Source organism: Xenopus laevis, chromosome 6L, assembly GCF_017654675.1.
Source record: "Xenopus laevis strain J_2021 chromosome 6L, Xenopus_laevis_v10.1, whole genome shotgun sequence".
NCBI classification, from domain to species: domain Eukaryota; kingdom Metazoa; phylum Chordata; class Amphibia; order Anura; family Pipidae; genus Xenopus; species Xenopus laevis.
In genome coordinates, this window is record NC_054381.1 from 128,178,546 (window position 1) to 128,200,403 (window position 21,858).

Consider the following 21,858-nt stretch of genomic DNA (forward strand, 5'->3'; position numbering starts at 1 on the left):
GCCAAATGCAAAACATGCAAACACTAAAGGGCAACACAAGTGCAGAAGGGCACTATGGACTTTGTATAGACTACGTCTTGTTCTCCTAGTCACAAGGGCACAAAATGAAAAGGAGTCATTGGACTGCCATTCACAAAAGTTAGGAGGAGCCCCTTTATCTTTGACCTACCTGGGAAAAAGGCCCACATGAGGCAAGAGTCTTCAGACTCCACCACAAGTCTACAGTGGCCTCCTCAATCCGTCTTTCTCTGGTCCGAAAATGTACAAGTAGTTAAGACCACAAATTGACCTCCGAAGAAGTCCGAAAAACTTTTTGCGAACTCTGTGGAGTCAGTTTTCAGTATTAAGCAGTAGTGATGTGCGGGCTGACCTGATACCCGGGGGTCGGGCGGGTTCAGGTCGACCTCGCACTGCTCACGGCCACCTTCAAATGCCGACTTCCGGTTTTATAGTCTCGCGTCTGCTCGCCCCTTTTGTGACATCATTGTGACGTCATCGATGGCGCAGGTCCAAGGACCCCGGAAGCACAGGTGCGGGCGGGCGCGGGTTGGAGCAGGGCGGGGTTAGGGTCGACTGCAGGTCAGAAAAACCCTGACCCGCACATCACTATTAAGCAGGTTTGGTATTAAGCACTGCCTACATTAGGGAGGCACCTAGGTGTCAGCAGGAGGCACAGACTGCATTAGGGCCTTTCCTTACCACCTGCCCAAAGTCAAAGTTAGCTGCACCTCCTGCTTTGCCCCCTCATGTCTGATTTTCAATATGGCAAAAGGGGCAGAGTGCAGTTTAAAAACCTGAAAAATAACTTGCTGTGGGGCCCAGAAATATCTAGTTACACCACTGCTCCCTGCATTCTGTTCTGCTACATGAAGGATGACTTTTAAATATACTCTCCCCCCCCAGCACTTACATGGGAAAGTCCAAGCCTGCAAAATAAACGTCATTCATTTCAATAGCATAATATTCCCTTGCTGCTTGTGACTTGGAATCCTGGTGGTTTCTTGTTCCCACACATTTTTAACACGTAAGTGGTTATAGCTGACATGCATAATATTCCCAAATCTCACACTAACCTGTGACATGCTAACCAGTAGGCTTTCCTATCTTAGGCCTTTTTACAAATACTGGAAACATTTTGTACGAACATGAAAGATGCTGCCATTATTTCCCTGCAATCAGCAGTTTTCTCAGTATTATACATTTCAGACCATAAATGTTGTATCCAGGCTGGTGCCACTAATGAAGATCGACAAGAGTGTGAATTGAGGCACTAAGCATGGCTGATTCTTATGAATTTGTTTAAAGGAATGTTACATTTCTGTTCTGCTTGAGATAATATTTTAGATAAATGCTTTATCTGGATGAGGTTTCCATGATGTCATTACATACCACACATGTTTGATTAGGTTTCATGGAGTCTGTTTTTAATTCGTTCCTAGTCCTTAAGCCTTCTATGTACATAGTATACGAGGGAAAAAAGTTGGGAAGTGTTGTTATTACCGTGGCATTGCAGCAGGTATTGAATTGTTTGAAATGCTTCTCTAAAATACCATAAACGTTCAGCATTTGTACAGCTTGTAGCTAAAGGTAAAATAGGTTTTTAGATTTCATGATGTAATCAGTTTTTACACTGGTAATATTATGTGTAGCCTGATGCATAAGCATCTCCTGAGTCTTCTATACTTATTTTTTATTTGTTTTAATAGTTGAAAAGAACCAAACCCTGTATGATCCAAACTAGAGTCCTGCAGCGGGTCGGGTACCCGCGGGTTACCCGCAGAAACCTGTGGTACCTTGCGGGTTGAGGGGAGAAGTTCTGGGTGCGGGTAAAGATGCGGGTCGGCGGTTCTGCCGGTCAGGCCGCGGGTCTTCTCAATAGAGATATTTACTCCTTTTTCTGGTTACAGCAACTTCCGATGATGTCACTTCCGGTTTACGACAGCACTTCCTGTTTTACTCCTTTTTTTCTGATCACGTCTACTTCCAATGCTGTCACTTCCGGTTTACAATGACAGTACTTCCCGATTCTTGATGATCAGCGGGTCCGGGTTGCGGATAAAGTACTTGTGGGTAGGGTCGGGTAGCGGTTCCAAGCGGGTAAGAATGCGGGTTGTGGGTTCGGGTTGCGGATTGCAGGATGCGGGTATAGGTCGGGTACGGGTCCCAAAAAATGGACCTCGCAGGACTCTAATCCAAACAACCGTTCCCCTACTTCAATATATTCCATGACAAACCTCAGTTTTCTACTATCTCTCAGTCTTCTTCTCAATCCCTTTGTACCCACCACAGTGGCTTCATGTGCTGCACCAATCTGTTCCATGAAGTTCTTCAACTGAATAAACATATATCACATTACCTTGACCTATGATGTCAACATATTATTCAACACTGTAAACATGAAATATTTATATTACACAGAAACCAAGAGGTGCACAGGAAAGGGCTTCATAATGGTATTTTCTATATTATACAAAGGAGTCTAAACCTCTACCATATGCAGAAGAGTTTCCTTACTGCAACATCATTTATACAGTTCTCTATTACATTAAGATCTTTGATGCACCTGAATATTTTAACAGGAATACTCTAGTTCATGACTGCCAATCAGATAACCGCCAATATTACTGACTTTAATTGTGGTGTCAAATGGTTTAAAGGCTCATTTATGAACACAAGTTCAAAAAATGGATGCAAATCTCCATATGGTTTACCCACAACATGTCATTTCTCCCCCAAAATCCAGGATAATAGCAGACCCCTGATAAGTTGCATGTACTGCAATGTCAGGGTAGTAAGGAGCCAGGTTCTTTTGATGTATCTTAAGCCCCACAAAGGTTGTAATCATCAAAAAAGTCAAAAAGGAAAAGTTGAGTAAAGCTATACATGAGGCTTACAATTAATTAGCCCACTTAAAGGGCCAGATTCAATTCAGTGAGAAAAAAGTTTTTGTAAAATGAGGGAAAATTTAAAATTAGGGGATGTAAAAGTGAGGTTTTACTGTACATTTTTCTGAATTGAATTGCATCCCAAATTTAATCTCTTCCATGACTTTTCATGTGATCAACTTTTTTCTCACTGAATTGAATCTGGCCGAAAAGGTGACATTTTGCAGCTTCATCATATAACTGAAAACCTCATATAAGTACACATTCATAGTAAGTAGAAATTTAAAATATGTTTATGAAAACTTCCAGGGAAAATTATAAAATAATCCACATGTAAGACGGTCTTTCCATAGTTTGGAGCATAATGGGCATCCGGATAACGGATCCCATACCTGTACTGATATTGACCTTTTTCCTGTGTCAAGCCTCTGGTATTCTTTATAATAACAGTAATTATAGGTTATTATAGAGAATACTGTCTCATTGACTGTTATTGTTTTATAATTTTCCCTGTTTGTTTCATTCATTTGGATTTTCTGTTTTCATTTTTCGTTTTCATTTAGGATAATATCATTGTTGTTTTCGCACTTTATCTCGGTTTATTGGTTATTATTTGTCCTGTGTCTAAAAACATGAAGACACCCCTAAGGAGAACTACCTATACTAGCACAATTCTGTTCTATTTACTATGAAAGCATTTTTATATGAAGTTTCCGATTTTATGATTAAGCCTCAGGGAGTAAGAACCTAGGCAGAAGCTTGACACGGGAGAAAGGCCAATATCAGTACAGGTATGGGATCCGTTATCCGGATGCCCATTATTCTGAAAGCTCCAAACTAATGAAAGACTGTCTTCCATAGAATCCATTTTATCCAAATAACCCACATTTTTAAAAATAATTTCATTTTTTCTGTAATAATAAAATTGTACTGTGTACTTGATCCAAACTAAGATATAATTAATCCTTATTGGAAGCAAAACCAGCCTGTTGGGTTTATTTAATGTTTACATGATTTTCTAGTAGACTTAAGGTATGAAGATCCAAATTACAGAAAGATCCATTATTCGGAAAACCCCAAGTCCCATGCATTCTGGATAACAGGTCCCATACCTTTATTAGAATATGATTCGGTAGACACAAGTCTGCTGCAAGTTTGTACTTTGTATTTTCCTTAGTAAGTGAGCATATTAAAGCAGATATTATATACTTACTTTGCATCAGTGGCACACTAAAATAAAAACAAGCGTTGGTAAGTGCAGATCAATGTCTTGCGTGACCCTAAATCTGCCACCTAGCTATATGACAGGACTCGCCTTTCACATTGACCAACTTAGCAGTGGCCGTTCAAAGAATAGCCTTGAACAGTGCTGGAGTTCACAGGTCCTTTAACATCATTAATGTTTCTTTTTTTTATCTCTGCAGGTTTATAGCACCAATCAGCAGTGGAAACCAATAAGTTCAGTATAAAGGATTCAAAGAAGATGATTGGAAATTATTTTTTTTCAATTTCTGGTGTGTGCTATCCATGAGCAGTGATTGGATTATTTGGTGGATCAAAATCAATCATTGGAATGCTTCCTCTTTGCTGCTTGGTCAACATGGACTTTCCTTGGCAATATACTAAAGAGGCTCAATGACTAATGAACATATTTATTATTTCATTGAGTGCAAAGGAATTTCATACTTGAGGGGTGATCAGTTTAAAAAGTTATGGTAAAAATGGTAAGAACCCAAAGTGATGTCCAGATTGCAAGTTGTGTATCCACATTTGGCTTTTTTCTTCTACTTCCACTATATCACTCCTTGTAAAAATACATCCAATGGTTCTTATTATCCATCTTTGGCTTTTTTCTTCTACTTCCACTATATCACTCCTTGTAAAAATACATCCAATGGTTCTTATTATCCATCTTTACTGAATCATATTCATTCAGAAGGGGGTTCCGGTCCAGCTTTGTCTGGTGCTATCAATGAGGTCAAGTTAACCATGACTATTGAAGGGAAAGTGGACTCTGCACACCAACAGAAAGCAGATGAGGCAACATGCCTACCTGACATTCAATGGGAATCAGTGTTGTAACACTTGATCACGTGTGACTTCGCCTTGCATTATTCATCAGAACACTTTAAGATGTAACATTCACTTTTAATTACTATAGATGCCTTACACTATTGCCAGTCCGTGTCTGATACACTGTAGACACTAAAAGAATGTATCCAGCATGAGTATGTATATGTTATTGATAACAATGGTTTAGGGGTACTGTTTTATTCAAAAAATATTTGTCTTGTTTGAGTAGCCCTAAATCTTCCTTGAAAGCCATCATCCTACCAATTGCCACTGTGTGGTTTTATTTGCAGTTTAAGTAGAACTTGGCCTTATCTCTTCTTGACCAACTTTTTACTACTTTGGAAGAAGCATTAGCATTACTTTGCATAGCTCATCTCTGTATGTGCTATAATATATGGCATTTTATATAATGTCACATCCAGCCGCTGCTTATAGAGAAGGGAATGCTGGAAAGCTTGGGCGTGCATTAATCACTAAGACATTACCTAACCATATGAATGGATTGCTTATGCATCCATTGCTTTCTGGGAATTACTTATTGTCTTTGGCAGCAGAATGTAGCCGGGGTAATATTGTGTAAAGCTCCTTAAGTGGTGTATATACAGTGTTTTGATGCTTCCCTTAAAGTTGAACAAACTCAAAATCTGTTTTTAGATGGAGGTTTAATTATTTGCAACTGATAATGTCGCTCTATATATAATTGATTCAAGATTTTAAATGGTTTTAAAGATATTCGATGATTTAGTTGACTTTCCAACTTTCAGTATGCTTTGCTACAAACTTCTCTGCTGACTTTCATAGACTCCTGAGCTAATATAATACTTACTCGCAAAAGCTGCTGTTTCAGTGCAAGTAGAAAAGCCCAGCAAGTTGCAAGCTGTCACCAGTACTAGTTCTTTGTTATGCTATGCTCTCTCTTGCATGGAGAAAAGCAGAGAATTTTCCTATCCATGCAAGAGCCCCTCTATTTGTAACGGCATGCAGATTGGAGTATTTTGCCACTTGCAAGCGGCTTCTGAGAATTAGGCTAGCCATACAAGGTCTGATTTTAGCTTTTTATTTTAACACATATAAGACCAAACCAATGACTGGTCCAGCATCATCTGGAGATCTATGAAGAGAAATTGTTTTTATTCTTGTGATAAACCTCCATTGTTAAAAATGGATGTGGTGATCCCCTTTGAGCAACATAACTGTAAAAAGAAGGGATGCATTGAATCCTTGAGTCTTTATTGCAGGATTTAGATTTCGGCCATTCCTCTGTGCCTGGCTGAAGAGAATCCAAACCATAAATCCCAAGTGATGTTTGACCACTGAAGGTGAATAATCTTTCATGTACAGTACTTTAATTTTGTGGTGCATTCTGTATCTGTCAAAATTCGAAAATTGTCGATTAAGTGCATCTCTAGTTCTAAGGATTTAATTATATACACTGTATGGCACTGTAAGTACACCTGCCTGTCCAACAACTCACTTCCAAACAAACAGTATTAATATGAAGTCAGTCCTCCCATTGCTGCTCAGCTGCTCTAGTCTTCTGTAAAGGCTTTCCACTAGATGTTGGAACATTCTTTGTGGGGTTTGCTTCCATTCAGCTGCAAAAACATTAGTGAGGTTGGTACTGATGTTGGACATTCAGGCCTTGCTCACAGTAGTTGATCCTTCGGGTGCTAATTTGGATTGAGGTCAGGGCTCTAGTCAGTCCAGGCATGTTCTTCCACTCCCTTTCAGCAATCCCATTCTGTATAGACCTCACTTTGTGCATGGGGGCATTGTTATGCAGAAACAAAAAAAGGTCCTTCCTCAAACTGTTGCCACAAAGTAGGAATGCAACCATGGAAAATAAGCCCAGACCATTATTTATCCTCCATCAAAACATCAGCATTATTCAAACAGGTAGTGCTTTCTTGGCATCTGCCAAATTCAGACTGCCAAATAGTGAAATGATATTTATCACTCCAAAGGACACATTTCCACTGCTCCACTGTCCAATGGCAGTGACCTTCACACTACTGCAGCCAACTCTTGGCATAGCATGTTTTGATGTTATATTTGTTTGCCTTTGGTCACTCTTAAAAGAACCCATGCTCCCTAAGAATATTTTTTTATTTGACATTGCTTCCAAGGACAGTTTGGAACTATAGTTTGCTCTTAAAGTATATTAAATGAGCAAAGATGGTCATCATAGAATGTAGGGTCTTCATAGTTCCAGCACCATAGATTATGTTTCAGCTCTGGTGTAGACATTGTTTTATTTAAACGAGAAGGAAAGGTCCAATCCATGAGGGGGTGCCAAATGTCAGGGCAACCCCCCCAAGGATTGTAATGACTAACCTGATACCCCAGGCCGGTGCTCCTGTTAACAGAAAACTGCACTGGCCAGGGGCACTTGCAAGTGAGTGATCTTCTTTCTTCAAAATCCAGTAGCCAATGCATGCACAGTAGAAGGAAAAAGCTGGCTTTTTTTTGTTAAAGTTTGATTGACTAAATTAAGATAATGCTCACTCGCAAGTACCCCGGGCTGGTGCATTTTTCCTAACGTTTGGCACCCCCGCATATTGGACATTTCCTTCTTCTTTAACATGACAATGAGCAGCATAGATCAAAGGGCTGACCTCCACCATGGAAAGGGATCATGTAGAATATATCTTTATTGAACCGCACTGTACACTTTGTCTTATTACGCAAACACACTAGAGAATAGCGTATCATTTCTCATACTAAAGGCACACTGAAACTTATTATTGTATCAAAGTGGTATTTATGAACTATGGGTAGAAATTGGAAATGATTTTTGTGTTAGAGAGCTTTACCTTGTTTCTATGAACACCCTTCTGATGATGCTTGAGATTTCACCTTACTGTAGAGAAACAGTAACAGTTCTCTTCTCAATAATCCTCATTATCCCTTCCCAAAGCCCTCTTTTCAGTTATCTGTATTTATTACAAACCCCTAAAAAATATTCTGGATTGAGGTTCTGCCCTAGTGGTTGAGATTATGGCATGGCATGACTATGGGAATGACCTAAATGGAACAAAAATGCTAAATTAATTCAGTAGATATGATAATGTAATTGAGAAATGATGTAAACAGTTTTTTGATTCTGTATTACTTCTCAACATTTTTAAGATTGAAATGTATATATAAAAATATTATAATTGATTCAATTTGTAAAGCCTTAATCCACATTTTTGTAACTTTTCAATACCATATTTATATTGGTCTTCATTGTTTTACCTTCTTCTAAATCAGCATTAATACATCACCAATATGGTTTATTTTATAGAAAGAGCAGCATGGATACTCCCAGGCACTGTATGTCACAATAGAAACATATACACTATACGTTCAGCATAGGAACTGTGTCGTTTAAGAGATATGATTAAAGGGATACTGTCATGGGAACTTGCAGTACAGCAGTAAAGAGTGATTGAAGTTTATAAGAGCACATGCCTTGGGGCAGCTGGGAAATTGACAAAATGTCTAGCCTCATGTCAGATTTCAAAATTAAATATAAAAATTCTGTTTGCTCTTTTGAGAAATGAATTTCAGTGCAGAAGTCTGCTGGAGTAGCACTATTAACTGATGCGTTTTGAAAAAAACATGTTTTCTGATGACAGGATCCCTTTAAGGCAGCGGACTATTTTTCCCAGTGCATGTTGGCATCATAGGCCGACCCAGCAATTATTTGCATATGATTTTTATTTTAATTAAACTCTAGAAACCTTTTCAAACGAGTCTATTCAGATAATTAATGTAAAATATATGAAAGTATTTGTACTATAATTTATATTCTCTATAAGCCTTTGCCTGAATGTAGAGCAAGTAAGAATGTGAAATCCATCATACGGAGCTCAAGGATGAATTCCGTGACACGCAAGCCTGAGGTTATATCCTGTTGAAACATTCTAATTTCTTTACATTGTTAAGTGATGTTTTAACGAAGTGACGATGAGTAGAAGGCGAACGTGATTTGGGGGTTGTGTTCTTTCTGGGGCATGTACTTTTAATGATTTGTAATGAGTGAATGATTTTATTCAGTGGACGTCATTTTTGATAAATGAATATGCCTGGTAACTACTACCACAATAAAACGGTTTGAAATTATGTTTTCTTCACTTTCATTTTCTTCATTTGTTAAATCAAGTACAGGTATGGGATCCATTATCCAGAAACCCATTATCCAGAAGTCTCCAAATTATGGAAAGGTTGTCTCCCGTAGACTCCATTTAATGATCCAGATTTTTAAAAAATTCCTTTGTATCAGTTATATTAAAACTGTGCCTTGTACTTGATCCAAACTAAGATATAATTAATCCTTATTGGAGGCAAAAACAGTCTATTGGGTTTATTTAATGTTTAAATCATTTTCTAGTAGACTTAAGGTATGAAGATCCAAATTACATAAAGATCCGTTATTTGGAAAAACCCAGGTCCCAAGCATGCTGAATAACAGGTCCCATACCTGTACCAACTTTAAACAAGTAGCAGCTATAAAGGAGTGCATATGTTTACATTTATACCAGGTAGTAGGGTTTAATTATATTCTCCTCATTTATTCTAATCACTGGTGGGTGCCAAATGTATGGCAGTCATTATATTCACTCACCGGTGCTTTTCTTAGCAGTAAACTGCACTGACCAAGGCTATTTCTACAGGAAAGTCATGGAGCAATCCTCATTTTCCGAATCTTCTTTCTTCATGCCCGGAACACATATGCAGGAGAGTGGAGGGCGAAACTTTAAGAAAAAAAGCCAGCTATTTCACTCCACCATGTATGTGTCTGCCCCAGCAACAGAAGAAAGAAGAAGCAGAAGATGGGGGTTGCTCTGTGGTGCTCACACAGAAATACCCCAGGCTGGAGCCTAATAGCCCCCAAATAGGAGCACTGGCCAGGGGGTAACAGGTAAACCATTAAAATCCTTTAAGGGCAGGACATGGGGCAAAGTGTGAAAAAGCGTGGGAGGTGGTCCAGACTCTGCATATGGGGAAGCAGATTAATCAGTTTTCTAAATGTAATTCAATTCTCTGAGAGAACCATGATGCTACTCCCTGGTTCAGAAATGTAGGGTTCCTCTGTGTCCATAGGTGCAACTGTGCTTGATTTTAGGGATGGGTGAATGAATTCGCCAGGCGTGAATTCGCAATGAATTACCATGTTTCGCCAAATTCGCAAAACATCCGCTGCATTGAAAGAAAATTGGGCACGCGTCAGAATAGTTGCGTGCATAAACATTGTCGTGCGTCAAAATTATTCGGACGCCTATTGACTTTAATACATTTGGCCAAAATAGGTGCACGTATAACAATTGTCGTAGGTGTTGGAATTGACGTGCGTCAAAATAATTTTGACGCCCCTTGACTTCAATGCGTTACGCAAATTTTTCACTGTTTCGCAAATTCTTCAGTTTAGAGTTATTGATTCAGTGTCCACTCTTTGGGGCAGATTTACTAACCGGCGAAAATTCGCTAGCATCCACTACGCACCTAGCCAACACTTTGCCAGGTGAAAATTCGCTCAGACAACGCCAATTCACTAGCATGCGGAGTTTCGTACTGGGCGACAAACGCTGGCGACTTTTTGCTCGTGGTACTTCAGTAATGCGAGCATTTCAAAGTGAAGATAGGCTACCATTCATTTCTGCTTATCAAAAATTCGCTACAGGTCTTGCTCTCAGGTTAATTTGCATATGGCGGGAAATTGAAAGTTGTATGGACTTCTTTATGTTACAGGTCGCAGCAAATACTTTACATTTACACTGTTTATTACACATGTCCAGGGAACCTAAATAATGCCCTATACATAAGCACACTATAAAGTTAATGTTCTATATGTTAGAAAATGTATGGAGAGAACCGGTTACCATAACAATTTTTTAAAGGGGACCCGTCACCCAAACAAAATTATCCAAATCCTATTTTATCATGTTAGTCAAGCAAAATGAACTTTAATTACACTGTATAAATGATTTGAATATTGTTTCCATCAGTCTGGGAACTCATAATTATAGCAACCATGAAGGAGCCATTTTGTGGATACTGTTATTAAGGCAAGTCTTGCATCATCTCAGAATCTTGTTTGTGCACCAGGGGACAGGGGACCCAATGCCCATCCCCATGCCCTGGTTACACAATTAAATCGTTAAGAGAGCTGGGGGGAATGTAGGGAGAGCGTTGACATCTAGGAAGTGCTGAATGGAAAGTGAAAGTAATTGCTTGCCCCGCCTCTATGCCTAGGCATAGAGGCGGGGTAGGCAATACTTGATTGACAGCTGATATTTTTTAATGAGTTTACAACAGCTATGAATGCTTTAATTAAAAAAAGAAATTGGATTTCATGTTTAATTTAAGAAGGACTTTTATTATACAGATTTTTATGTCTGGGTGACAGGTCCACTTTAAGGACTTTTGCAGCCTATCACTCTGAAAAAAGGAAAAGTCGCCAGAGTTTTTTGAACTTTGATGCATTTTCCACTCACAGAATATGATGTAAGTGACAGAAGATTGAGGAAGATCTATGTACTCCATTGCACTCGCCTGGTCTGAGCTGGTGAAGGCGAGTCTGGTGAAAGAGGTAACGTTCAGTAAAATCAGAACTTTAGTGAATTCGCGGAGTAACAAAAGTCGCCTGCCGATAGAGTGCAAATGACCGACAGTGCCTGTCTCTTTCACTAGCGAATTGGCGCTTGCGGCCGTTAGTAAATTGGCGATGTCCCTGTGGGTGGTAATGTTAGTGAATTTACTCTAGCCACTTCGCCCTTTTATTAAATCTGCCCCTTTGTTTGGAATTTATTTTCTCCCCTTGTTACTACCTTGTACAAGAAAGACTCTTGTCTACACTTGGGAAGTAGTGTTTACTCCTCTTACTGTACCTTCCTGTTTTAGACTTAAAATTGCTAATAATACCCAATACACCCAGACATAACATTTATTTGCTCAATAAATCCTTTCTATTACATCTGCCTCTGATCTCCTTTGCCGACATGTATTAAACAGTTACATCTTTGTGTCGAATGGGAGGCACTGATACTCATCTTTAGTCATAGACGTCCCACACAACTGTAAATATTAGTTAGAATGGTTGTTCTTGACATTTTAACACAAATGTTTAGTTTAAAAGGTACTTTTAATAGAACTATTAATCACATCGACGCCCTCGCTTCCTGGTATTTCACAATATAGTTTAGAATGCTCTTTATATGTGCGGATCAAACAGATTAGTTCTCTAGAAATGATGTCTTCAGTGAAGTTTTCTTTGGGTGTGCCTGAAGAAAATATCATAAAATATCCATGATTTTTTCTTACCGGTCAGTCTTACTGGGGTCCAGCCATTTCACTGCGCAATTCATACACGTTGTCTTTTTCCCATATCTGAATCGAGGTGTTGGAAACACAAGCCAGCAGCAACAAGTCTTAATGTTAATCCTCACATGCAATATTAATGTAGAATTTAGCCAAGTAAAAGTGTTATAATTGTCGTAAAAATGTTCTGCAGCCCTAAGCAAATAGAAGATCCATTACCAGGGAACCTTTTAAGTCTCTAATGGCGACTCCTCTCTTTCCATTTCCACAATCTGTGTAAAGTAATTTATAGTTAATGATTATCTGTTTTTTTTTTATAAGGGAAGGAGTGGGGTGAGATTTTATTTGTTCCTACACCCCATCCTTACAGCTGCGAAATACACAGATTTCAGGCTTGGAACTAAGACAAAAGACCAATTAAAGACATTTGCAACTTTACTGCGGTGGCCAAGGTTAGTCCAACTTTAATTCAAAGGTTTGCATCAAAGTCTTTCTCTTGTGTTATTCTTCAAGAAGTCGCCTACGCTATTTAGGATCCAGTGAGGAATGAGGGGTTCAGGATTCATGGCAATGAGGCTGATCCAAAGGAAAGGGCAATTTTTCTTTTTCTGTCTATTATAATACAACATTACCTTGTGCTTGATCCCAACTGAGATATAATTAATCCTTATTGGAGGCAAAACCAGCCTATTGGATTTATTTAACATCTACATGATTTTCTAGTAAATTTAAGGTATGAAAACCCAAATTACAGAAAGATCTTTTATCCTGAAAACCCCAGGACCCGAGCATTCTGGATTACAGGTCCCATATCTGTATCATAATTATAATGCCAACTCAATGTATTTATGGAAATACTAACCACAGAGCTTCACTTGCTGAATTACAGCTTTGCATAACTTTTCATTATGAGCTTGGACATTCCACAAAATGTGCCCATGAGTCACATCAGGGCTCACCTTTTTCGCGCTGGAGGAAGACCGGGGGCGTCCACGAGGGTGGCGTAGAGGGCCAGAACGCTATCACAGAGAGCATAGTTGCTCTCTCTGCACTAGAAGAGCTTAATTTCTGGTTTGAAAATCAAAAATTCATCTCTTAAGGTACCAGGAGCGGAATTTTTGCCGCCCCTGGTACCTAGTGGGGTGCTGCCGCCTGAGCAAGTTTCTTAACTTGCCTCATTGCGCAGTCCCCTGAATCACATTTAAATTTAAATGGGGAGAAAGACAATCATGAAAAGTTGTCCACCTGAAATTTTAACTCTCTCAGGACTTGCAAAGACTGCAGTGTGATCTCATAAAAATGCACGTACTGTAGGGCACTCCAATCTCCTACAACAGATGAATTGGGATGATCTTAGTATATTCATGCACTTCCCACCATTGCTGCATCATTCACTTCCCCATAGACCTCCTACATATAACACTGCATAATGCAACTCTCCATTTAACCTCTAGAACCATTGTGCATTTCTGTTACTCCCTAAATCCACAATACACTTTGCCAAAACACCAGCAATCAAAAAAAAAAAAATGTTATCCTGTTGTGTAGCTTGGGTCATTTGTTTTTCGGTTTCTGCTTTGCTGTTGTGGCAGCTGAATAAATAAGAGTCAGGTCTCAGTTCTTCTCCTTTGGGATGGCTTTCCCCTCCTTCCTGTATAAAGATTTGAATACAAAATAACAAAAGTGATCCTTTGCTGCATGCAGAATAATAGGTGTTAAAAAAAACTTCTGTGTGTCCTTTATGGATCTAGTTACCAGCTGCAAGACACACAACGTATTTGTATCTTTTTTCCATTTCATCAATTGGTTAACTGATGCATGTTCATATTGTTTTAATAGTTCTTCTACCACACATTTGCCTGTGCTTCAATTATTATTATTATTATATACTGTCATGCTGTTAATAACTTGTTTTCTTTTTGGTGGCGTTTATTTTGTGTAATGAAAAACATACATATACGTTTGTACTACAGTAAATCTTCACCATCATAGCAAGAGCCAGTTGTGGGTTGTTGTAAGGGGCTTATGAATCCAATGGCCTGCTTTGTAGGAACCTCAACCAAGAGATAAGTGTGCTGAACTCATTTTAGTGTAAAACTTCTGCTGCAAGTACAAGTGCAACCTTATTATTATATTACTATTATATTAATATTATGGCCTAAAGAGGAAGAGGGTTTAACCTAACAGGAGGATACGTGTTTTCCTGGTACACAAGTAGTTGGAATGCTTCTTGTAGCCCCATGGTATGAAATTCCTGCATCGATTTCTTATGGTAACCTCATGCAGCAGGATCAACTAAAGTCTTTCTGTTGTGTTTTCCTCCTAGAAGTGGGTGGCAAGATGAAGGATCAGGACTTGAGCATTTTAGGCCCAGAAAAGAATGAGAGGTTGGGAATCCGTGGCAATGAGTCTGAGCCAGAGGAAAGAGCAGCAGAGAAATAAATGTATTTGTAGTTGAGTGTATGGCTACAGTCTGAGCTCTAGCACGGAGTGGAATTGGGTAATTATCTCCAAATGGAGATCCACCAATATTTGGAATCCTAACAGACATTTATATAACAGATTATATAAATAATGACTGTTTTTTCTTTGTATTATGCCCTTTTCCCAGCCCTTTCCCAGCTTACTGCATTTATTTCTTCATATCAGTGCTAAGTATTCCACATTCACATAACAAATCTCCCCTACTGCCATTGTATTGATTCCCCCACCTGCATAAGCCCTCTCTGTGCCAGCCTTAACCATGCACATGGAGACTGTCCTTTAAAAATCTCCACCACTCTTGAACAATCTATGTTCCCATGGATCTGTAAATTTCATAAAGCTTAAGCACTGGCAAAGTCATGCTTACGGAAACAAGTCCCCTTTCAAAACAGTGTGCAACAGCTTCCCCCACCCTTTGGCCTCTTCAGACAAACATTTGCAGTGCAGGTGCAGTCTCTTTGGAAACGCAGAGTCATACAAACATTCTATTAGTTGTATATCATGTATTAACAGTAGAGGAAGGACAAAGAAACCACAATGGAATCACACGTGTCTCCTTTCTTGTATTTTTTTGAAATCTGGAGTATTTAAAGACACACTCTCTCTGTATACACAATACAACAACAATCTAGTTTGAATAAAGTCTTTAAAATGGCAACAAACACATTCTATTTAATTTCTAAAAATTATTTTATTAATAATATATGTATATTTTAGCACTGAAACAATGCTACAGCCTGATGGTAATGCTACATAAATAATGTGCAAGCAAAACCCAACATGCTGTTCTAATATGGGGTTAGGTATCACTTGCAAGTTCCGGAACTCTACCTTGTTAATGATATTTCTCCAGAATCACCATGAGTAATCAAGGGGACCTTCCTCAAGATAAACAAATCACATAACATTCCCAAGAGATGTTATATACTTGGATCCAAAATGCCAAGTACTGGCATCATAGAAAACAAATTGCATCATCAAGTTCAGACACAGTTAGTAGACCAAAAAGTTAGAATCCCTTTGGCTGAATGTAATAACAGTCACAAAGAGAAAAACAATTCACACCAGTTTTTAAAAAAAATCCTGTTTCACAATGTAATATTCTTCCTTAAACTGTTATTCACATTGCAAATAGTTTTTCTATTACTGACTTTTATTACATTCCCCCTTGTCTCCAACTTATTCTTGGTCTTAGTATACCCATCCCGATTTCATCATGAGGCTTCCTCCTACGATTGCACAATTTTTCCACTGTCTATAAGAAATTAAAAAGCAAAATATAGTAATTGAGTTTGACCTATGGAAATGTTCCTTACTCTGTAACTTGCTATATCAGGGTAAATAGTTTTTGTTTATATGTTTATTCTTCAATTTTTTATTTTTTTTATTTTTATTTTCCTCTTTACCTACTCCTTAACTTTATGACACATGTACGTACTATTCTATGTTGTTCTATTTACTATTTCGGATCTCTGGTAGGTCCAAATGTTTTTCATTGATGTACATGACCAACCTTCAATAAAAACAAGTTAAAAAAAAAAAAAAGCAAAATATATTTATAGATATGGGATATGTTATCCCAAATCCTGTTATCCAGAGAGCTCTGAATTGCAGGAAGAATTCATTTCATCCAAACAATCCAGATTTTTAAAAATAATTTCATTTTTCTCTGTAATAATAAAACAGTACCTTGTACTTGATCCGAACTAAGATTTAATTAATCCCTATTAGAGGCAAAACCAGCCTGTTGGGTTTATTTAATGTTTACATGATTTTCTAGTAGACTGGGAAGCACATTTCGAAATCATGTGAGTTTTTTTAAACTCCCTTAAACTCCCATAAATGTGAAATTCAACCAATCGAAACTTATTATTAAAAGTTTTTTTTTCAATCTTATCTTTTTAATGAGAACAGTTTTCAAATACATCTTAAAAAGTAGCATATTTGTCACAGTAACACAGTAATAACGGCAATTCGGCCGCATGGAAAAGGAGCCTATAGTATATATATATATATATATATATATATATATTATAGTACAAACACCTGCACTCTGTCCTCTTTTTTCTCCAAGCCGGGTGCTCGGTCAAAGTGTTTATATATGCATAGAATGGACCAGCACACCGTTTTCTTCAATCAAACGTGTTTATTCAATACACACTGTGCACAGTGTGTATTGAATAAACACGTTTGATTGAAGAAAACGGTGTGCTGGTCCATTCTATGCATATATATATATATATATATATATATTTTATTTTTTTTATTAAAGTTGGACAAATTAAATCGACATGAAAACTCGAATCGAATTTGATTTGAATTATAAAAACTCAAATCGAATTAAAAAAACTTTATGTCAGGAAGGCTGCAAACATCACCAAATTGATCCCAGGACCTCTCCCATTGATGTATACAGTAATTTGGCAGGTTTTAGGTGGCGAATAGTCAAATTTGAGTTCTTAAAGGGCCAGAGTATGATAAAGAGCTTTGACCCCCCCAAAAAAAATCGAAAATTCGAATTTTCACTTTGACCCTTAATAAAACTGCCCCTTAATGTATGTAGATTCAAAATCCAGAAAACACTAAGGGAGTTATATAATAAAAGACATTAAGTTTGCCCAGGAGCAGTAAACTATAGCAACAAATCAGCCTATGTAACCTTTTTTTTTTTTTTTTTAATCCAGATTTTTAGAAATTCGATTGTCTGGATCTTGAAAAGCCAATAGCATTTGTTTGTGGACAACAAAACTCAATTGCCTTGAAAAATCACATTCTTCCACTTGGTCAACTTGATTTTGGAATTAGCTTGATTCTTGAAAATTTTAACTTCCTTTGCCTGTTCATTTTTCATTCTATTCATAAATCTTAAAAATCTGAGTTAGAAAAAAACAGAATTTTCTTAAATAATGCAATCTCAAATTGTAATAAATCAGTCTTGTAGGGTATGTACGGTTAGGTGTTTGTACACTGAAGCTACACTGGGTCCAAGTGCATGCGTCCCCTTCTGGGAATAGTGGGTTAAAAGTTTCAGGTAAGAAAGTGGCAAGCCATAATGTTTATTGAAATATATCTAATTAAAGATCATTTTAATCCAAACTTCATTTTCACCAGCTTACCCTTATAAAAGGTCATCGGCAAGGACATAACCAGCCACAATAACGTATTCATAGTAAGTTTCCTAAAGCGTACTTTTTTCCCCCTTTTCTAATTGTGCATGATAATAAAGTAAACTAAGCCCATGCTGACTTGGTTTAACTTTTCATTGAGCCTGTGATGATATATTAATTATAATCAAAGCATACTTCTGAAATAGATTTAATTGCTTGTGTGCTGGCGCACGAACAATAAACTTTTTCTTGTAACGCCGCTTTATTAGGGCTTAGCAAAAGTTCAGAGCTGCATACTTCAGCCTGTGCTAAGGGAGGAGACTTTTTTCTAAAATATTTTTTGGCTCTTTTGGAATTTACAAATCTGGCAAAGATTTATTTGCACCAACATGGAGTTGGTAACTGCATTTGTAAAAAAAAACATTCTCCTTCAAATTTAGGGCGTTTAACTTTGCACAGGAAATGGCTTGGCAAATTATTTTGGAAACCACATTATATTGTGTATTTTTCCTTAATTCACAAGGTGCTGGTCAATTTACTGTATGGAAATGTGTTTGTAGCTGGCAACACCTCGTTATATTTGCAGTGTTCAGAAGAAGCAAACCAAACGTGTATTTATTATTTAAAAATAAGTACTTTTCTGTTGTGACATTACGGTTTTTTTTTTTACACTGTATTAATTAACATTTCTAATACATGATACAGCTTGTCAAATTCCTTCAAGAGGATCTTTCTGCACTTTCTAAATATAATACAGGTATGGGACCTGTTATCCAGACTGCTGGGGACCTGGGGATTTCCAGGTAACAGATTTTTCAATCATTTCGATCGTCGTGGCTTAAGTCTACTAGAAAATCATGTAAACATTAAATAAACCCGATAGGCTGGTTTTACCTTCAATTGGGATTAGTTATAGCTTAGTTGGGATCAATTACAAGGTACTGTTTAATTTGTTACAGAGATAAAGTAAATCATTTTTAAAAATTTGGATTATTTGGATTCTGTGGGAGGTGGCCTTTCCAGAGCTTTCTGGATAATGGGTTTTCGTATAACAGATCCCATACCTGTAGTATACCTAGTAATAGACATAGTTGTTGAAGCTGAAAAAATACTTAATCTTTCAACTTTCACCTTTTGTTCATACTATTTTTTCTAATTCAGGACATTCGGGCTGTGAGCTTCAGACTTTTGTTCGAATATCGAAGTCGAAGGATTTACCGCATTTAGTACGATCGAACGATCGAAGCAAAAATCATTTGATTGAACGATTAAATCCTTCAAATAGAACGATCAAAGGATTTTAATCCATCGATCGAATGATTTTCCTCGATCTCAAATTGGTAGGAAAGCCTATGGGGACCTTCCCCATAGGCTAACATTGTTGTTCAGTATGTTTTAGGTGGCGAAGTAGGTGGTCGAAGTTTTTTTTAAAGAGACAGTACTTCGACTATCGAATAGTCGAACAATTTTTAGCTTGAATCGTTTGATTCGAAGTCGAAGTCGTAGTCGAAGGTCGAAGTAGCCAATTCGATGGTCGAAGTAGCCAAAAAAATACTTTAAATTTGAAGTATTTTTTATTCTATTCCTTCACTCGAGCTAAGTAAATGTGCCCCCAAGTGATTATTAGTTCAGGATGTTAACGGCTGGATTATTCTCACAGGGATCAGAGAAATGACTTTATCTGAAAATATCCCTGTTATGATTTTATCATAACTAGATAATACTAGATAATATTTTTCAGTCCCCAAAATGATTAGAGGTTGACCTGTTTTACCAATATTTATTGAAATTGTACATTATCATGAGGCCCCTATACCTCCTGGTCCCCCCCTGCATTCTGCATGTTTAAACCCTGCCCAGCATATTTTAGTACACAATTAACCACAAAAAACAGAATGTTAATTGTTCAGAATAAATAATTTTCCAGCTGATCTTCTCACAGTCTCCCAGCTGTGTAAAATCTCCACATTGTTCAGATAAATCAGCTCCTATGGCAATAGAGAAACCAGAAACCTATATAGTGTAGTATAACACAACACCCTGTGCTGCAGCTGAAGAAGCTGATTCATCCAGCGAATGCGCCAGGCGAGGGGAGGTCACATCGGACTGGGAGCAGAACCATGAGGGAGCTATCTTCTGCCAGGAAACGTACAAACTGTGTATACCTTTATATATATTGCACTTTTATGCATTGTTCAGCGCTGCGGCACCTAAACAGTGCTTTACAAATAAAGTTATACATACATACATACATTTCTTGGTTGTCATAGGCGATGATCTATCTGAACATTGTGGATATTTTAGTTCACATGCAAGTATCTCCAAAATGGAGTGTAGAGCAGCATTATATTAATGAGGGGTGGGGTGAGGGAGGCGCCCGGGCATCCCCCATCCTGCCCCCTAACTTGTGTGCCATTAGGAACCACTGGCAGGTACAGGGTGCTAAGGAGCTATGTCCTTACAAGATGCCAGATGGCACACAGTACGGACAGATCTACCTTGTACCCACTAGTGCTACGCCCTGCATTTCACTCCAGATTTGCAGAGCAAAGCAAGAACCTGGAATGCTTAGTGTATGGTGCAATTTTGTGCCCCTTAATGGTCTAGCGTCCAGGGCCTTTGTAAGTTACTACTGTTCCTTTTCATGCAAAAGGTAAAAGGTTGATAACAGGACTTAAAGGGGACCCATCACCCAAAGAAATGATTCAAAATCCTATTTTATCACATTAGTCAAGCAAAATGAACTTTAATTACACTTCAGTCTGGGAATTCATAATTACAGCAAGCAGGCAGGAGCAGGGCCGGGCCAAGCCGGCCTTACGCCCCAGGCAACTCAGCCAGCACCATCGCCCCCCTCTGCAGCCGCGCATACACGAGCGCGCGCACAAGCGCATGTACGTCAGCGAGCGCTTGTACACGATGACTGGTTGGATCGCCCTTCACCTCTGGTTCGCGTGTACAGGCGCAAACCACCAAACTTTGCCAGACTTTGCAGACCGGACAGGGGGTAGGCAGTAGTGCAAGGTACGTGTCTGGCGCCCCCTAAGTTTTGCTCCCTAGGCACATGCCTACTCTGTCTACCCCTAGTTCCGGCCCTGGGCAGGAGCCATTTTGTGGACACTGTTATTAAGACAAGCCTTGCATCAGCTCAGAATCTTGTTTGTGCACCAGAATGGGGGACCTGATGTACATCCCCATGCACTGGCTACACAATTAAACGATGAAGAGAACGGAGGAATGTGGGGAGAGCAGCGATTTGTACTGAATGGAAAGTGAAAGTAATTGTCTGTCCTGCCTCTATGACCAGGGCATGGAGGAGGGGCAGGCTATATTTGATTGACAGCTGAGATGTTTAAATGAGCTTACAACCGCTATGAATGCTTTAATAAAAAATAGAAATTGGATTTCATGTTTAATTTGAAAAGGACTTTTAATTTACAGATTTTTGTGTCTGGTTGACAGGTCCACTTTAACATAACAGGGCACATGAATGTGTAGATATTTAACAGCATTTAAATCTGATAAGGAAAAAGTTGAATGCAATGAGTGTTTTGATTCCGACCACCCTCAATAGTCATTAATATGTTCTTTCTGTTGAAATACTATAGAGTACAGTGCAGCACATCTGCAAGTGTTTGTACAATATTATCAGTCAAGCTTTGAACGCTTTCAGGTAAAAACAAAAGGCATAAAGAAAGAATAAAACCAAACGCAAGGGTGTCAGCTGATTTCTAGAACTAAGGCCATAGCCTTAAAATCAGAAGATCACTTAATCAGACATGCAAAACCTTCATCTGTTTTATGGGAATTGTATAATAACAACATCTAGACGGATGCTGGATGAGCATTCCTGGTTGAAATAATTTTTTTGGGAGATCGATGGGTATCCTGAATATAAAGACTTTAAGTACCTAAAAATGCCCTTATGTCCTGCCCTAAAATTCATCTATGTGTTTGCATATACTGTTATATATATATATACAACCAGTTAGCACCCTTCAAATGTG

The 21,858-nt window shown here is 38.3% G+C and overlaps 1 protein-coding gene across 2 annotated transcripts in view; it reads left to right on the forward strand.

The window, feature by feature from the left end:
* Positions 1–8,421, forward strand: part of c8orf34.L (chromosome 8 open reading frame 34 L homeolog) — a 128,970-nt gene extending 120,549 nt beyond the window's left edge. For both annotated transcript variants that reach the window (XM_018268073.2, XM_041566487.1), the window contains exon 14: positions 4,310–8,421. In XM_018268073.2, the coding sequence (XP_018123562.1) occupies positions 4,310–4,317 (8 nt within the window). In that variant the 3' untranslated portion in view covers positions 4,318–8,421. The remainder of the gene's footprint in view (positions 1–4,309) is intronic.
* The last annotated feature ends 13,437 nt before the right edge of the window (positions 8,422–21,858 follow it).